The sequence below is a fragment of the Sinohyriopsis cumingii genome, chromosome 9 (assembly GCF_028554795.1).
Source record: "Sinohyriopsis cumingii isolate HCF-2022 chromosome 9, ASM2855479v2, whole genome shotgun sequence".
NCBI classification, from domain to species: Eukaryota; Metazoa; Mollusca; class Bivalvia; order Unionida; family Unionidae; genus Sinohyriopsis; species Sinohyriopsis cumingii.
In genome coordinates, this window is record NC_142969.1 from 26,388,253 (window position 1) to 26,408,274 (window position 20,022).

Here is a 20,022-nt window from a genome sequence, read left to right on the forward strand (position 1 = left end):
AAATCTGAATGTTTCTTGTCAGAGATCAAATATTTATTATAATTACTCTTTGAAATAGATACTACCGGCCCACCTGATAAATGTATTTCATTTGTCTGCCTTCATTTTCATATTTTCTGAATCAAGCATTTTTTGTTTTACCAACTTAATTTCTGATAGTATTTTAATGGGTGTGCATACATTAATTCATTTTACTTTTCTGTATGAGCAATATCCTTTTTTGTTTTGTTTTAGTAGGTTATTTTTATGTGCAGAAAGTGAATAGTTATAGCTGAGAATGAGGATTTAGTTTGTTCTCATGTCTCTCACATAATAGTGATAATCTAGTGGATTATCTACTTAAATATTGATGTGAACTTTATAGTTTTCTTTTTGTTTTTTACAGGTTCTGGGTCCAAAAAGAGACCCCCAGTAAAATCCAGTTCATCCAAATCATCCAGTAAAAAGCGTAAATTAAAGCTGGACAATGGGTCATCATCTTCATCATCAACCATGATGGCAAACAGTCAACTGTCCAGTCTGTATGACTTTGAATGATGGCATTGTCTTTAGGTTTCTTCGCATCATTTCAGAAAGAAAGTTTATTGTGCCATGTGATTTATTATTGACCCTGCATCTGTCGTGTGTCCATCTCACCATTGTCTATTGTCAGTCTGTCAACAATTGCTTGTTGACCATATTTTCGGATCAGATTTTCATTAAACTTGGAACATGGGCTTATATCATCAGTATCTTAGAGGAGTTCTATAATAGAACAATCTGTTTATATTAATAAGGTGATTTTTTTTCTGATTGGCTGAGTTCACAGTGTCCCCAGCAACACTGCATCCACACATAATAATCATTTGATGTCACATCTGATTTACTGAGCTTGTTATCACTCAGGAGGCCATATTTTTTATCTGATTTTGATTAAATTTTGAATGCATACTAATTTCATAAAAATCTTGAATGATTTTGAATATAAGGGATGTCTACACATTAATGAAATGATCTTGGATGTGGTTGGCTGAGATTTTTTCACATTTTTAACACTATGTTATCAAGATCTCAAACAGATATAAAGAAAAAATACATTAATGCATAATAATGAGATATTCCTGCTTCAGATTGGTTGAACTTCTTACCACTCTAGAGCTCATGTTCTCAGATTGGTCGAACTTCTTACCACTCTAGAGACCATGTTCTCAGATTGGTTGAATTTTTTACCACTCTAGAGGCCATGTTCTCAGATTGGTTGAACTTCTTACCACTCTAGAGACCATGTTCTCATATTGGTTGAATTTTTTACCACTCTAGAGGTCATGTTCTCGGATTGGATGAACTTTTTTCTACTCTAGAGGTCCATTTTCCCTGATTGGTAGAAATTTTTTCCATGCTTGAGGACATGTTTTCTGATTGGTTGAACTTCTTACCACTGTAAAAGACATGTTCTCTAATTGGTTGACCTTTTTACCACTCTAGAGGCCATGCTATTGGATTGGCTGAACTTCTTACCACTCTAGAGGCCATGATCTTGGATTGGTTGAACTTCTTACCACTCTAGAGGCCATGATCTTGGATTGGTTGAACTTCTTACCACTCTAGAGGCCATGCTATTCTATATAGCATGAGGATAAAAATATGAAACCTTTAACTGCCTTAAAGCATTATACTAACCCAGATTTCTTGGCCATCTGCCATTTCATTTGGCTTGTAGATAGGTGCCAGCCACTTGAGCCAATGCAGGCCCATTAGGGCCTTTTGTTTTTAAATAATTTTTTTATGTGCTTATGGTATGTCCCTGAATCTGTTATGCAGTGTCTCTTGTACATCATCTCTCATTTTTTGCTATTTTCAGCTTTTCAAATAAGACTTGAGCAACTGAGACTGGAATTCCAGATAGTATATCCTGGTATCAAGGCTTTTCAGATTGATACAAGTGATGGGAATTAGCCATCAGATATGATAATTCTATCCAAAAATAACATTTTCTCAAAAACTGCTCAAAAGAACTGGATAAACTTAAATAGAACCATTCTGGTGTTTTATACAGAAGAAAAATCTGACACCATTCCTGTCCTGGTGCTGTTGCATTTGGTTTAGGCTAGTATAAGCCAAGTGAGTGATCACAGGCCCTCATGAACCTGGTTTTTTTTTTCATGAATAGTATGTGCTATTTGAGGTTAATCAAAGTGATTTCAAAGAAGATCTACACATAACTTTCTCATTCCCAATTTTAAAAATAAAATAAAATCTAAAATTGGAAATTAGAGATGCAGTTTGCTTGTAAGACTTAAGCTATATTCAGTGTTGGATGGCATATATGTTTTTGTCATCTGAATGTATCTGCCATTTTATGCTGTACAGTTCTTTTAGATTGAGTAAAGTATTGCAGATTTAAAAACATAAATTCATTAACAAGCATAAAATTTAGCAAATTTAGCCAACAAACTAATTGTCACTAAAACTGAATCCACATTAAAATCATTTTGGTGAAAAGATCACAATGTATGAACCATTAACACCAATTAATGAAACACTAACATCAATCATTTTCCAGATGAATGTCTCTGGAAATAAGCTTATATATTAGTAGTCAGCATTTTGCATTTTCCAGACTAATAATTGGGCAGGTGCACAGGTTAATTTTGCATTTAATGAATACTGCAAACAGTACTTTGTTGATAATTTTTACTTTAAATTTGCTGCCACTGGCAGTATTCCATGTAATATGCAGTTTAACAAACCATGTAATTAAGTGACCACTCTTCATTGTATCCTAGTTTATTAGCATAATGTGTGAGCACTTTCACTTCTGTCTAAATAACATAAACTATTAGCTCTAAATTAGTTATATTTTTGTACAGCACTGATTTACAAGTTTATCTTGCTAACATGCCAACATTAACTAAAATTGAATGATGCTTATATGCTGACATCAGCTAAATTGAATGATGCTTATATGCTGACATCAGCTAAATTGAATGATGCTTATATGCTGGGGGCCCCGAGTGGCCGAGTGGTTTAAAGCACTCACCGTTCCGGATCACTGCCATCTCACCTCTGTCTGCGTGGGTTCGAGTCCAAGGCTCGGCTAGCGTGGGTACGTGGGAAAGCCTGCCAGTAGCTTCTCGTACGTCGGTGGTTCTTCCCTGAGTTTTCCAGGGTTCTTCCTCCACCATTTATACTGGCTGCCATGTATAGCCTATCTTGTGCTGAAAAATGGCGTTAAACCCTACACCAGCAACAGCAACAGCAACAGCTTTTATGCTGACATCAGCTAAATTGAATGATGCTTATATGCTGACATCAGCTAAATTGAATGATCATATACTTTCATTTACGGAAATTTTATCTTGCTAATATTGTGACATTTGCTAAATTTAATGATAATATATTTTCATTTATGGAAATTTTATCTTGCTAATATTGTGACATTTGCTAAATTTAATGATAATATATTTTCATTTATGGAAATTTTATCTTGCTAATATTGTGACATTTGCTAAATTTAATGATAATATATTTTCATTTACAGAAATTTTCTCTTGCTAATATTGCTTTGTTTTCTAAAATTTAATGCTGATACTGACAGTTGCTAAAATTTTATCTTGCTTATATTTCAGTGATTGCTAAAATTTAATGCTGATACTGACACTTGCTAAAATTTTATCTTGCTTATATTGCGATGATTGCTAAAATTTAATGCTGATACTGACATTTTATTAAAATTTTATCTTGCTAATATTGCAATGATTGCTAAAATTTAATGCTAATACTGACATTTGCTAAAATTTTATCTTGCGTATATTGCGATGTTTTCTCAAATTTAATGCTAATACTGACAGTTGCTAAAATTTTATCTTGCTTATATTGCAGTGATTGCTAAAATTGAATGCTGATACTGACAGTTGCTAAAAAAATTCTTGCTTATATTGCAATGTTTTCTCAAATTTAATGCTAATACTGACAGTTGCTAAAATTTTGTCTTGCTTATATTGCATTGATTGCTAAAATTTAATGCTGATACAGACAGTTGCTAAAAGTTTCTCTTGCTTATATTGCGATGATTGCTAAAATTTAATGCTAATACTGACAGTTGCTAAAAAAATATTCTTGCTAAAGTTGAATAATGCCAAAATGTTGTGATTGATAGTAATCTCATTTAGTATTTTTCTCAGAAAAAGGAGTCAGTAAGTTAATGGACTATATTACAATTTGATCTTAGTAGAAAAGCAGTAGTTATTTATTTGTAGTTTTCTGTGAAGTATGAGTGTAGCCCTCTGTCAGGTGTGAGTGTAGTTCTCTTAAGTATTAGTGTAGTTATCTGTAAAGCATGAGTGTTGTTCTCTTAAATATGAGTAGTTCTTTGTTAAGTATTTGTAATTCTTTTTAGTATGGGTGTTGTTCTTTGTAAAGTATGAGTGCAGTTCTTTGAAGTATGAGTGCAGTTCTTTGTAAGGTATGAGTGTAGTTCTTTGAAGTATGAGTGTAGTTCTTTGCAAAGTATGAGTTTAGTTCTTTGAAGTATGACTAGTTTTGTGAAGTATGAATGTAGTTCTCTGTAAAGTATGAGCATAGTTCTTTATAAAGTGTGAATTTAGTTCTTTGAATTGTTAATGTAGTTCTCTGCAAAGTATGAGTGTAGCTCTTGGAAGTATGAGTGTAGTTCTGTGTAAAATATGAGTTGTAGTTCTTTCGAAACATGACTAGTTTTGTGAAGTATGAGTGTAGTTCTCTGTAAAGTATGTGTAGTTCTTTGAAATATGACTAGTCATGTGAAGTATGAGTGTAGTTCTTTGAAATATGACTAGTTTTGTGAAGTATGAGTGTAGTTCTCTGTAAAGTATGAGTGTAGTTCTCTGTAAAGTATGTGTAGTCCTTTGAAATATGACTAGTCGTGTGAAGTATGAGTATAGATCTCTGTAAACTGTAAAGTGTGATTAGTAGAGTAGTGATGATACAGCAGCATGTATCAAAACAATATATTGACATAGCCAGATTAAAAATGGTGACTACAGATCTTTACAGCTTGAGAGCTTAATTATTTTGAGATTTTTAATTTCATTTAAAAGTACAATTTATAGCAGAAAATGGTAGATGCAGAAATTTCTGTACAAATCTGCCTATTTTGCAAGGTATTATCGATAATTTACTGGAAGGTATTATGTTTATGACATGTATTGGTTCTCCTTTGGAAAAATTGTCATTGGTATAAGGGTTGATCTTGTAAAAAGTATAACAGTTTATACCATAAGTTTTACCCACAATGCAGTGCAAAAAAATTATCCACAGTTGCCTCATTTTTGTACGTGGAAAATAATTTTGCATTTGCAAATAAAGAGTTACTGATTTTGCATAATGATTTCAGTTGTTATTACTTTGTTGAAGTTTTAATTGACAGTTATGACTAACTTTGACGAAATATCCTGAACATTTTATTCATATGGTCGGAGAATAGATACAAGAAAGTGATAAAATATGATGTAAAAAGTCAAGGACATCACAAGGTGTATATATAAAAATTGCACAAGGTGTGACTAGTAATTTATGTTGCAATGTCCGTATCATATGTTGGTGATACACAGCTTTAGATTGTAAATTGTAAAAATAAAGTATTTTAAGTTTAATCTGTTGAATCTGTTCCGTAAGGTTGCCTTTAGTATTTTGAATGTATTTGTATATTAATGATGTGAATGCATAGTGATGTAAGCTTCCACTGAAAGGTAATTTGTTTTGTTAACTCTGTTATCAATAATTATAAGCTACCATGAATTGACTTTGTTTTGTTTTTGTTATGAGATACAAAATTTTGTTGGACACAATTTTATTGATCATGTGTTTGCTACAAAGCAGTTTTAAAAACCCAACAGTTTGACCATTGTCTGGAAACACTTGGACCCTTTCAACATTTTACAAATGTGTAAGTGTCCTCTTTTGTCAAGCATAAAGGCATGTTTTCTTCATTGGAAAAGGTTGATAGAATATATATATATATATATATATATATATATATATATATATATATACATACACACACTGTGATTTCATTTTCATGCCATCTGAATTCATTTATAGGTCATCTGGTATACTGGGAATTCAGATGATATACTTTGAACTCAGTGGTGGTCATTTGATACTGAATTCATCTGACATACTTTGAATTCATTTATAGGTCATCTGATACACTGTGATTTCATATGATATGCTTTGAATTCATTTAATGGTCATCTGATACACTGTAAATTCATCTGATATACTTTGAATTCATTTATAGGCAATCACTATACCTTGAATTCATTTATAGGCCATCATTTTATCATGAATTCATTTATAGGCATCAGTATACCTTGAATTCATTTATAGGCATCAATATACCTTGAATTCATTTATAGGCAATCAGTATACCTTGAATTCATTTATAGGCAATCAGTATACCTTGAATTCATTTATAGGCCATCATTTTATCATGAATTCATTTATAGGCATCAGTATACCTTGAATTCATTTATAGGCAATCAGTATACCTTGAATTCATTTATAGACAATCACTATACCTTGAATTCATTTATAGGCATCAGTATACCTTGAATTCATTTATAGGTAATCAGTATACCTTGAATTCATTTATAGGCAATCAGTATACCTTGAATTCATTTATAGGCAATCAGTATACCTTGAATTCATTTATAGGCCATCATTTTATCATGAATTCATTTATAGGCATCAGTATACCTTGAATTCATTTATAGGCATCAGTATACCTTGAATTCATTTATAGGCAATCAGTATACCTTGAATTCATTTATAGGCCATCATTTTATCATGAATTCATTTATAGGCTATCATTTTATCATGAATTCATTTATAGGCATCAGTATACCTTGAATTCATTTATAGGCATCAGTATACCTTGAATCAATTTATAGGCAGTCACTATACCTTGAATTCATTTATAGGCCATCATTTTATCATGAATTCATTTATAGGCATCAGTATATCTTGATTTCATTTATAGGCAATCAGCATACCTTGAATTCATTTATAGGCTATCATTTTATCATGAATTCATTTATAGGCATCAGTATACCTTGATTTCATTTATAGGCAATCAGTATACCTTGAATTCATTTATAGGCAATCACTATACCTTGAATTCATTTATAGGCAATAATTTTATCATGAATTCATTTTTTTAGGCTATGTGATACACCTCGAGTTTGTTTTTAGATCATCTGATAAACTGTAAATTCATCTGATATATCATTATTCATTTATTGGGCAATTTGATACATACTGTCAATTCATGTATAGGTCATCTGATATACTGTGAATTCATTTGATACACTGTGAATTGATTTATAGGTCATATGATAAACCGTGAATTTATCTAATATACTGTGAATTAATTTTTAGGTCATCTGATATACTGTGATTTCATTTATAGGTCATCTGATTAACTGAATTCATTATAGGCCATCTAATATACTGTGAATTAATTTTTAGGTCATCTGATATACCGTGATTTAATTTATAGGTCATCTGAAACTGAATTCATTATAGGCCATCAGATATACTGTGAATTAATTTTTAGGTCATCTGATATACAGTAATGTAAATTTATTTACAGGCCATCTGATTACTGTGAATATGGTTATTAGGCAATCTGATATGCTGTGAATTTATTTGTAGACATCTGATATACACCTCTCCCTCGATAACTCACGCACAACAGGGTCCACAAACATAGACCGCACTATAAGTGAAGCACAAGTTACTGAGGGACCTCCAAAAATTGAGAGAAAAAAATCAACAAATTGCTTTGACATCGAGAAAACGGGGGTGGGGTGGGGTGGGGGTGTAGCAGCGTTAGGGAACTGGGCTGTTTAATGACTGAATCCTCATTTTACAATCACGTCGATAATAATTTTTTAATAATGTGCTTTTTCTAATGAAGTTGTTCGTTATTCTGTTAAATAACCATTTTTTCTTCAAAATATCCAACATATGAAAGATCGTTCCAACTGGTTTGAACAACCATCACATGTACGCGAAAAATCTGTGTATTACGTAACTGCTTTTTGTTTTCTTGATGAGTCTGGTTCCCGCAATGGTGTTTAATAGTATCTTGCCAAATCGGTAGTCCATAATTTGGGAACTAGACTAACTGTTGATACACCACCAAACAAGATTCCTTTTTTTTCTCAAAAACACGCGACATTTATTTCATGACACGTCTACGTCGAAACTCAATTTTTTATTGTTCAATTAGTACAATGTTAATGTCGTGATTTCAGTGGAAGTAATAATGAAATTTTTTATCATCCCTGAGGATATCTCTTAGTGCCAGTTCAAGAATGCTCTGAAACTCGCTTGCCCACAATGGTCCGTATCTGTGAAATCAAGCTCTATATTTTACGAAGTATTCATTTCACTTGGCTGCCTTGTTATCTTTGATCACAGTTATGAAAGAGTCAGTTAGTCTAAGGTAGTTTATGTTACATACACAATAACGTTTATTACAGTGTTCGATTGATTAAATGAAGTGAGTTCACCCGACATACGACCCAGGCCGCTAGATTTTAAGTTTGTCTGATTTTTGTGCCTTTTAACTTTTCTTTTATTCCACCTCCTTTTTTTTTTATTCAAAAGACAAAATTAATGTGATAATACGAAGGAGGCCAGCTTTTAATTCAGTGCAACAATACAACAAATACTTCCGTAAGTCAGTTATCAAAACACGGGCGGCACTTAATTAACTTCTCAGAGAAACGCTTGCGGACATAGCTGTTACAGTAGATTGACGCATTTTATGTTTAATTACAAGAGGACACATTGCATTTATGACGATTACACTTAAAAGGAACTAAAACATGGAACTAGAACACAAATTTCAGTTGATAAAAAGATTATTTAATTTGTATTTTTTTAATAAATTACTGCCTCCACTCAGCGTAAGTGACATTTTCATTGATCGAAATTTACCTACATATCGTTAATTGCGGTGTACAAGGAATGTCGTTTGGAAAGAAAATTTAAAAAATTGTATGAGCTATTTTTAAATTTGATATTTCAATGTGTTGATTAAAATTTCCAGGTCCTATCAGCTCATAGTGTTGATTAAACTTTCCAGGTCCTATCAACCGTTTTCAACGATAAAATGAGCGATACATCAAAATTTCCATTACCAATTTTGATTGCAATTTTCTTCAAGTTCAACAAATAGGGATAAATTTTTTGGGTATTTTAGGGTTTAAAAAATGGGATCCACACCTAACACTGCGTTATAAGCGGGTTCGCGAGTTATCAGGGTGCGAGTTATCGAGGGAGTGGTGTACTGTGAATTCATTTATTAGGCAATATGATATACTGTGAATTAATTTATTAGGCAGTCTGATTTATTATATATATGCTCATTTTTTTCTCCATTAGTTTTACATTGTCAGAATGGTGCAGTATATTTCCATACTATACAGCTTCATACTGCATGATACGCATCTAAAAATAAACAAGCTGTTTTGTTCATTTGAAAGTAGAAAGTTAATGATGTGGATAAGGTCGCTGAGTCACAAATGAAACTTTCCAAGAAGCAAATGATTGAACATAATATTTACAATGTGCACCAGAAACTTGAGAGATGCAGCACTGAAAATACCTTTTGGATCATTTAAATAGTTATTTAGGAGAAATATTAATAACTTTCGCAAATAGAATGGTTCAGACTCTGACCAGTCCTCTCTAGGGTCCATAAAAATAGCACATAGGAGCATACTGAAGCCAATTGCATATCTAACAGAAATATATCATTTTACAAATCAGTAAAAATGCTAAATTTGAGAAACAATGCAACTCAAGGTTTTGGTAGGAAACTAAGAACAGCAGAGTCAGTAAGTCAAGACAATGAAAAAGCATTATTTCTGCTGGCTAAATGGACTGTTACACAACAGCTGCTTTGCAGTTTTCCCCATTTAACTTTTTTGATACAATGTTAGGCTATTGATAAAAGCCATATAGGTCAAAGCTGGGGTCCCTCCAACAGTATGCAAGGGACAGGGCATAAACATGTTTTCTTTTGCTGGTAATAAGAATGTCAATAAATATACTTACATTTATTCATCTTGAATTTTCTCAAAATGAACTTTCTCAGTTCTGCTAACCTGAATGACACAATCCATGTCATTCATTCCAGAACTTGATACATACCGTGAAATTGTACTGTAATTTCCAACTAAAATCACATTCTACTTTCTGCACTGAAAACAAAATGAATCTGATATTCTATAGCGTCTTTTTGATAATTTCGATTAAAAGAATTAATGTTTCACACATTGTCATTTCAAACTTTCAGTGACAGGACAAAAACAGAGGTGCAGTTGACTCAATGCTTGTCCACTGCTCAGATCACATGTACATCGTATGGAATTGACTCATCCATTAAAAAATCCAGTCCATCACAAGCAGAAAGAAAAATTTGAGTTGGATCAACAGAAAAATAAAACCCATCCATTCCAGTCCAACTGGAAAATTTGCTTCAGTGTGCGTTCATTCACAGTATGACTCAAAATTTCAATTTTAAGTAGACCAAACCAAGATTTAAAAAAGAACTGATGTTGAGCACGTGACAAAGTTCAAAGGTTGCGGTGAATTCACCTGATATACTGTGAATTCATTTATGGGCCATCTTATGTACTGTGAAATCTGATATATTGTCAATTCCTTTACAGGCCATCTGATTTACAGTGAATTCCTTTACAGGCCATCTGATTTACAGTGAATTTCTTTACAGGCCATCTGATTTACACTGAATTCCTTTACAGGCCATCTGATTTACAGTGAATTCCTTTACAGACCATCTGTTATACTGTGAATTCCTTTTCATGCCATCTGATTTACAGTGAATTCCTTTACAAGCCATCTGATATACTGTGAATTCCTTTACATGCCATCTGATTTACAGTGACTACAGATCTGCTTATTGATGATTTTGATTTTAATCGACTCCATTACTATAAATATTTTTCAGTAATATTTACATTTTGACTGTAAATATTAATTTAAAAATGAATATTGAGACCTAATTTTGGCATATTACCTAAAGCTCCTGAATTTGTTGATCCACATTTTCTTCATTATATCAAGTACTATCCACTTATTCAAGTACTGCGATATCCAACTACCACTTCTTGTATCTTGAAATTTAATCTGCTCAGAAGTGTTACCCATCCAGAATGTAGGTTCTATAAGAAATGTTCATGCCAAATTATGGAATTTTTTTAATGTCTGCCGAAAAATATTAGGTTATTCATTCTTAATACTTTACCTCCTTTTTAGACAGAATAATGACGCAAAGTACTTCAAAGAGTAAAAATTAACAAAACTGCTTCATTTTTAGACAGAATAATGACGCAAAGTACTTCAAAGAGTAAAAATTAACAAAACTGCTTCATTTTTAGACAGAATAATAATGCAAAGTACTTCAAAGAGTAAAAATTAACAAAACTGCTTCATTTTTAGACAGAATAATGACGCAAAGTACTTCAAAGAGTAAAAATTAACAAAACTGCTTCATTTTTAGACAGAATAATGACGCAAAATACTTCAAAGAGTAAAAATTAACAAAACTGCTTCCTTTTTAGACAGAATAATGACGCAAAGTACTTTAAAGAGTAAAAATTAACAAAACTGCTTCATTTTTAGACAGAATAATGACGCAAAGTACTTCAAAAGAGTAAAAATTAACAAAACTGCTTCCTTTTTAGACAGAATAATGACGCAAAGTACTTCAAAGAGTAAAAATTAACAAAACTGCTTCATTTTTAGACAGAATAATGATGCAAAGTACTTCAAAGAGTAAAAATTAACAAAACTGCTTCATTTTTAGACAGAATAATGACGTAAAGTACTTCAAAGAGTAAAAATTAACAAAACTGCTTCATTTTTAGACAGAATAATGACGCAAAGTACTTCAAAGAGTAAAAATTAACAAAACTGCTTCAAACACAATGAATGGGAATGATGGACAAAGAAAACTAAACAAAATTTCTCAAGTTTTAAATGACACGATTGTGTTTAAGAGAAGTCTATTATATACACTTTCAGGCTTGATTTTTCATTTATTATTACTGACGTCAAGTCAGTATGAATCTTTTCCATGTAAAACCTTGGGTAAGAAAGGTTTAACATTCGTTAGAGAAGCTATTAAATTTATTGTTCAGAATAAGTTGGTTTTCCTGACTCATGAAGAATGGGTGCATTCTGTCAGATACATGTGGAATGGAAAACAGGTTATATGTTGATAAATTTCTGTAAGAAAGTAGCATTATAGAGGGTAGATAGAATCTTTAAAAAAAAATATTTATAAAAACCATTTCAGAATCTAAAACCAGGTACATTTTTTAGATTATGGTATTTATGGAAATTTTCAATTATATGAAATTTTAAATATATGAAAAATAATTTTTCAAATATATGAAATTTTAAATATACCACAATTTATTTGGAACCCGACAACCTGCTGATGAGTAAATTCTGCTGAGCCATGTATGACTGCTTTCATGCCTGCTTCTCCTCCATTCAATAACAAAGTAATACATTCATTAATAATGGTTTATTGTGACCTATTTTCCCAGGGCAGAAGGATCATGGTTTGTTGAGTCTTTGAATTCGTCATTTGTAGTAAACACAAAATCCACAAATCCAAGTTTTGAAGAATCAAAGTTACTTTAATAATACTTTCTGGTTCATAATACTTTAGGAGTATAAACCACTACATCACAGATACAGCCCTCCCAAATTAAATTTTAGTTACAAAAAAGATGACAGTTGTCTGCTTACATAGGTGCAAGTCTGACAAGATTCATCTTCCTTTATTTAATGGGATTGGTGCCAATTCCCATCCATTCTGAAATTACTATTGGAATGGAATGGATGCTCTACCAGTAGCATGTAACTACCAATGAGGTTGTATTTGTATTATGATTGGGTAAGAAATACAAGAGAAACAGTAATCTCCAAAAGTTTTTTAAATATTTTTTTTAAATACTTGATCATAATACCTTAGGAGAATAGGTCAGTGGTGGAGAGAGTTACGTCCCCTTACCCTGGAGAACACATCTTCCGTCCCCATGGTATCTGAGGCATCTTTAGCTTTTGAGTTATAACCATGCTGTAGTGTTGATTCCTTATTCCTTGATGCAGCTGACTGGAAAAGTTTTCCCTCACAAATTCAGTGGACAAAGCTACATCACTGAGAAGCTTTCAAAACAACCAGGAATAGGTTGATGTACAAGCAGTCTAGGTGTATCTCAATAATATAATCCAGAATGTCTTTGAAGGAATTCACAATGAATCCCAAAAAGTGCTTTAGTCCAAAATGTCAGTGAGCACTTTGTAATTCCAATGAATAATTTTAATGATTCCTCTAAGATTCATTCTGAACACAACAGTAAATAATTCCACAAACTGAACTTAAAAGAGGAATTAATAATTTTATTTACCACTACCTTGTATAAAAACCTAATACACAATAAAATGATTAGGATGTGGGTCATAAGTTCACTTCCAGAACATTCTAAGTTTGTAAATAAGGCTAGACAATAAACTCAAATATAAATAAGACCAGAGAGTCATAACACATGGTACCTAGGTACAGTGTTACTGTATTGGCCATAGACCAACATGGGTAGACACAATGTGCACTGTGACGCTGAAACCAGTAATATGCCTGGGCATGATGAGTGATACTGGATCACCATCCACCCATCCCCTCAGGCATGACAAAAAAAGACTATTGGAATCTGTACTGACCATATATGATCCACTTAGTTTGGTGCCAAGGTCAAAATACCACTGACTATCATTCATGATCTAGACATCTAAGACTGAAACATTGCAGTAACTGGTACTGGAAACAAGTCATGACAGATCTTTTTGGAGCTCTTCAAAATCGATTGGTGATGGCATTGGACTTTGATCCATAAGGAATCAGGTCTGTTAGGATCTGTAATAGGTATGGACTATTTCAAGACTTTAGACTTCCTGGATGTTTCTTCTCTGGACAAGCCTGTAGGTTTATAATAGCAACTGGGCACAAGGTACTAAACTGACCATGTCATGTGACTTTACTGGCTGTCTCTTCCAGGTGAGTGCCCATGTAAAGATGCTGGGATGGGATACGTGATATGAGATCATTCTAAGCAGTCAGCTTGGGCATATCGGTAGACTAGGTTGGATTCTGTATTGACCATGAACAATCTATATCCAATAGCAGTCTGGTTCCATCATTTCCTTCCATTTGGTGCCATGGTGGGATGGGTTAGAGAATCCCCATAACCAGCCCCTAGCTGCATCTGATGAGGCTATGTGCTAGCATTGACCTGCCATTAATGTCGTAGGAAGTATAGATGGGGTGTCATACCTATCCAGAATTAGGCCCATGGTACTGCCCCAAAAGGTTGGTTCCAGTTTGAATTCATGATGGTGGGATGGATTAGGGGATATTGGATCTCTGTAACCAGTCTCTATCTGCATCTGATGAGGCTATGAGCTGGTGTTGACCACTGTTAATCTAACTCAGATAATGTAGCACGTGTAAATGGGCCTTCATACCAATGCATTATCAACAGCAGTGCTACGAATGGCATCATCCTCTCTTTTACTGGTGTGCTATTTGCCTTCCTTTTATGTGCATCATCTGACCAAGACTGTAGACCCATGGACTAAAGTTTGGACAGGATTTTGTGCCAAATCCCTCTATTCATGAAGAGGTCACTCTTGTCTGATTCCCATCTGTGTGGTCAGGCAACTTGGATTTTCTATAGCTAAAATTTAACTTTGGAGGGCTGAATTGCATGGTAGTGGTTATACTACCAATGTATTATGATAATGTATTTGAAGAAATTGCCAATAAATTAAACCTGTATGCAACAAAGAAATAAGTGTAAGAAAAGTAAATCACTGTGACCTATTTTCCCTTAGGGATAGGAAGAAATATGCAAGAAAGACCCTGACCACATTCAATGTACATACCATGCTGACAGCTGGATATTTGCCTTAAGAAAATGTTTGACACTGGGCTTAACCCATGAACAACAATATCACTGTAAGAAAAATAACTTCGTTGGACCCACATGCTCCATTTTCCTGGGTGGTTCAGAATGAAGCAAGAAATGCCCTGATGAAGTTACAAGGGCTGGAACAATTCCTGAATGGTTTACTACCTGGAAAGAAGGGGCCCCGAGTGGCCGAGTGGTCTAAAGCGCTCTTCGTTACGGATCACTGCCATCTCACATCTGTCTGCGGCGGTTCGAGTCAAAGATTCAGCCAATGTGGGCATGTGAGAAAACTTGCCAGTAGCTTCTCGTGGGTCGGTGGTTCTTTCCGGGGTTTTCCGGGTTCTTCCTCCACCATTAATACTGGCCGCCATGTATAGCCTATCGTGCTGAAAAATGGCGTTAAACCCCACAACAACAACAACAACAACCTGGAAAGAAGATTTTCATATAACAGCACAAAAATCTTAATTTTCCAACAAAAATGTGGATTAAATCGGTGAAAATATTGTTTTACTAGCAAAATTTCCATCTTGTCACAATTTGTCAATGGATTTTGTTACTAATGACCATGCCTACAGATTTTCTGGAACATAACTTTTCCACTTGGATTAACCTTTAAAATAACGTCATTAGTACAAGGAAAGTAGGTCAACATGACCTACATTGTACTGGCATGGTTTAGAATGAAATAAGAAACACCATGACAGTTTAAAGAACATACCATACTGTAGATGTGCTAGGAGATAAAATTTCTGCATCATGGTTACCTTGTAATTAGCAATGCAATTAGTGTAAGGTTGGCACAAACAAGTTTTCTATTGTACAAGGCATACCTTCAGAGGCATAAAGATATCATGACTTGTTGGCATTTTACACCAGTCATATCCTAAGGCAGATGGTGCTAGAGGTATAGCATAAGTTTCATACAATAATAAACATTAACCACAATTAAAAATAAATGTTTATTATTCCCTTGACATAAATACATTCTAAAATCAATCAATTTCAATTTTGTCATATATAAATAAATATACGTTATTCTATTCACAAGCTTACCACAAAATGTATTTACATAAAACTCCAATTCTTGAAGATGTGTTGAATATTTGCATTTCATGGCGCCTCTTTCAGGACAGTACAGCATGTGAAAAAAGAGTATAACATAAAGCTGAACATTAGGAAAGTAACTTTAAGAGTCCATTTTAATATTTTTGATCAATAATTCTTTACCTATCAAGCATAAGTATGTCATTAAAGTTTGAAATGTATAATGGGTTTAAATTTGTTTTATGCATGATATATCAGTTCAATGGAAATTTTTGAAACAATTGGCCAAGAAATCCTCACCTTCTTTAGTAAAATAAAAAACTACTTTATTTGGGTTTTAATTTGTGGTTTTGTGCGTATTTGTGAGCACAAAAAACCCCAACTGGTTATATTTTCATATTAAAGTCCTGATTTGTATGAAACAAAATACAAATTTATATCATTGTGAAAGACAGATAAAAATAGTTTTACTGAATAACACATGCAGGTTAGAGCTATTCCTTGTATCAATACATCATACCCAAGGAGGACAGTTACAAAATATATACATTGGTACTCAGATTATCCCCAATGTTCCTATGAAAATGATACAAAATTCTCAATTGCATCTATAGGTGAATTTACAGTATTATAAGTGCCTTTCCTGGGTTCCAAGTGCAGCCCTTATAACATTATTACATGACAAAAAAATGTAAAATATTAACTTGAATGGTTAAATTTGTTTTGCCACATGAGATGACCCATACACTAATTTAGTAACATGTCATAACCAATGTCTCTCCCCAAAGACCATCCACTGATATTTGCTATTTTTAAGTTCTCCAGAAGAATAGTTAACTAATTTGAATGAAACTTGGAAGAAATTTTGTTTCTTAAGACTGCTTCTATCAAAACTGTCATGGTTGCATCTCTAGCATAATAACCAGGTGGAAAACCTATTTTGATTTTTTGACCAGAAAACCTGAGCCAATTAAGATCAAATCTGTCAGAAATATCCCTTTGACCAATCTCTATCAAAGTTGTGCATGGTGTGGTTTCCTCAGCAACGTTGTAGCTTTCTTAGCAACCAGTTCAAATAAACTATTTTCCACCTGTTTCTAGAACAGCTGAGACAATCTGAATTAGCCTTAGCAGAATGTTTCCTTAAAGATATCTTGTGGTATCCAGGATACCCAAGTGATGATAAGGCATTCAAGGTGGATATATAGAAAATTCTCCACAATGGTTGAGCCCATTGCATCAAATTATATTCAAGGGATACAGAGTTATGCTGGCTACAAGCAAACTTCTGTTTGATAATACAAAATTAATTGTAAAGTTAATTGTCACCGGTCATAACTCTATCCAAAAGGAGTTGATGAGTGTGTGTGTGTGTTTTGAGGGGTTTAACAGCATTTTTCAGCACATGATACATGGCGCTCATTATATTTTGAGGACGAACCTGGAAAAAACACAGATGAAAGCTACTTGCAAGCTTTCTCGCATGTTGGTCAAGCTGAGACTTGTGCGGACAATGGTAAAATGTGTGACCGGTTAGTAATGTCGAGCACCTTAGACCACTTGGAGTTGATAAGAAAGAAACAATAAAAGTCACATATAGGTCTTGAGACATTGTATTCAACAAATAGCATTAGAATATGCTGAATGGTTCCCAAACCCTCCACCATATAACATTACTTCACTCTAAATCTTACTAAAAATAATTTGATGAATCAGTTGCACATTTTGTGTAATATTTCCAAGTCTGGAGTAACAAGTGTTACTCAGTATGTCTAGTAAAATTTTATGACCGAAGCCCAAGATGAAATACTCTTGTTACAAGGACCTGTTATAGTGGCAACACTAATGGAAAAACGACAGTAACTCTTTTAAAATTAAACATGAAATTATACAACCTTATGAAAAGCACATCTACCTTTAATGGGCAATTCAAGTAACAAATGGCATCCAATTATGTGCAAAGGTTGCGGACCTATGCTGGTACCAAGCAAAAATGGATTTTAACTCCATCAAAAAACTTATAATTTACCTACCAAAAGATATCTATGAGAATGGCTTGCAGAGCTATGCTGGTTATAAGAATTTGTGAGCAGACATGTAAAAGGTGATTGTCACAGGGTTACCACAGTCTTAGATTTAAAAGAACACCAAACATATGAACAAGATTTTGGGTTTTAAAAAAAGAAGTATAATTCTGTAATTTGGCCCTTTTTGAAAATGCCTTCTAACAGCTGCATAATAATTGTTAAAACTGGCCAACAAAGTTTGACATGCTCATGGAGTTTATCAACAATCATATCCATTACATTGTTTCCATCAAAATAAAAATTGAGGGTTTTTCCTAAAATGGTAATGGAGATTGGTTGTGTGTATTAATGTTCTTTTCGGTGGTGGTCATTTAAATAATTACACAGGGTTCATAATAACAGTTAAATTGTATTCTAAATAAGGTGTTCGGTTTATTAAAACAAGAAGCTAGCCATGACCTGCGTGTCATGCCTGCCTCAGAGCTACAGTCCAGATTCAGTGAGACTGAGAAAAAATGATATTGAAATAAAAGGAAAGTAAAAAACACTGAAGTTAATCTGGGATGTGGACAAATGGACTGATAGGCATACATACTGATCTATTGAGCCAACTTTAAGTCTCAACAAAAACTAACTTTCAACTTCAACAATTTGATTTATGGAGTAGCCCTAACTTTCATCTTAATACTCTACAATTTCCCCCTCAACTTTTCTGATTTGATCCAGACAATTCACATTTAAATTAATACTTTAACTGTCTTCCATGCAATAAACAGCTTGTATCTGTTTTCAGAACACAAAATACTACCTCCACTTACAAGGAGTGTTGATCTGTCTTAAAAACTGAATCTGAAATCCCTACCGTACCTCAGATAGTTGAGTGTCCGACTCATAATCCAAGGGTTGTGGGTTCCATACCCAAAGCTGGGTTAGCCAAGGTCAGCTACCTTCATATCTCCTTGATATAGATATTTAGCTTTCATTTCCTTTACATGATACAGTCAAAGTGTTTAAAGAACCATTAAAACCAACAAAACAAACAATCCAAAATCCATGTGGTAGCTCAGTTAGGAGAGTGTTGGATTCATAAGTCAAGTGTTGCGGGTTCAATACCCCTGCCCAGGCTAGCCTGAGTTAGTTGCCTTGGCATCTCCTTGACATGATATATTCAATGTGTTCAAAACGCTGTTAAAACCAACAAAACAAACTGAATCTGAAATCCGTATTGTAAGCGTAGGTATTCCACATTACATTTATGACAACACATATTACAATTGAAAATGGCCATCACGGTTGCATTTGCAGGTAAACATGTATTGATGTAAATTAATGAGATCTCTTATATTTGACCAGATGCTTTCCATAAGCAGGAGTGCTATAATGTAACTAAATATACTGCAAATATTCTTATCTTACTCTACTTACTTACATCACAAATTATCATTAAAATCCTTGACCAAGTACATACCAAACAATCATGTTAACTACCCTTTAAGAATATATCATCATCAACATATAAAGTCAATCAGTTTGTCTAAGTAGCAGTTTCATTGCTCCTCTTTCTCTGCAGTCTTACAGGGAAGCCATACACAACAGGTGCATAACCAATTAGATGTGGCAGCTTGCATGCTTTGCGGGCCTCAGTCACTATGTCTGTTAGCAATGTTCCATTCTCAGAATTAAGCCAGATTTTGAGGAAAGATTCCAGGAATCTATCAATATCCCTATCTGTCACATCCCACAGATTGGCCACAATACAGGGACTGAAATAAAAATATAAAAATGTGTTTCAGAAATAAAACCTAGTTTGGTGTTGCTGCTTTCAGCATAAATACCAGAGTTTGACCCTTTGGTTGGATATAGTTGTGAGATAAGATGGTTTATAACCACATTACCCATCTCTGTTTAGTGTT

The 20,022-nt window shown here is 33.6% G+C and overlaps 2 protein-coding genes across 3 annotated transcripts in view; one reads left to right on the top strand and one right to left on the bottom strand.

The window, feature by feature from the left end:
• LOC149791437 (ataxin-7-like protein 3) overlaps positions 1–5,757 on the top strand; it is a 41,925-nt gene extending 36,168 nt beyond the window's left edge. Inside the window, exons 12-13 of one of the 2 annotated variants that reach the window (XR_016423357.1) lie at positions 386–4,400; positions 4,445–5,757. Coding sequence is in view for 1 of the 2 variants with exons in the window: in XM_089969971.1 (XP_089826097.1) it covers positions 386–537 (152 nt within the window). In the remaining variant the exon portion in view is untranslated. Of the gene's footprint in view, positions 1–385 lie in introns of both variants that reach the window. The other variant, XM_089969971.1, reaches the window with a different exon arrangement.
• Positions 5,758–15,186: 9,429 nt separating this feature from the next.
• The window catches only part of LOC149791438 (uncharacterized), a 115,754-nt gene continuing 110,918 nt past the window's right edge, over positions 15,187–20,022 (bottom strand). The window contains exon 25 of the mRNA XM_089971357.1: positions 15,187–19,872. Coding sequence (XP_089827483.1) covers positions 19,644–19,872 — 229 coding nt within the window. The 3' untranslated portion in view covers positions 15,187–19,643. The remainder of the gene's footprint in view (positions 19,873–20,022) is intronic.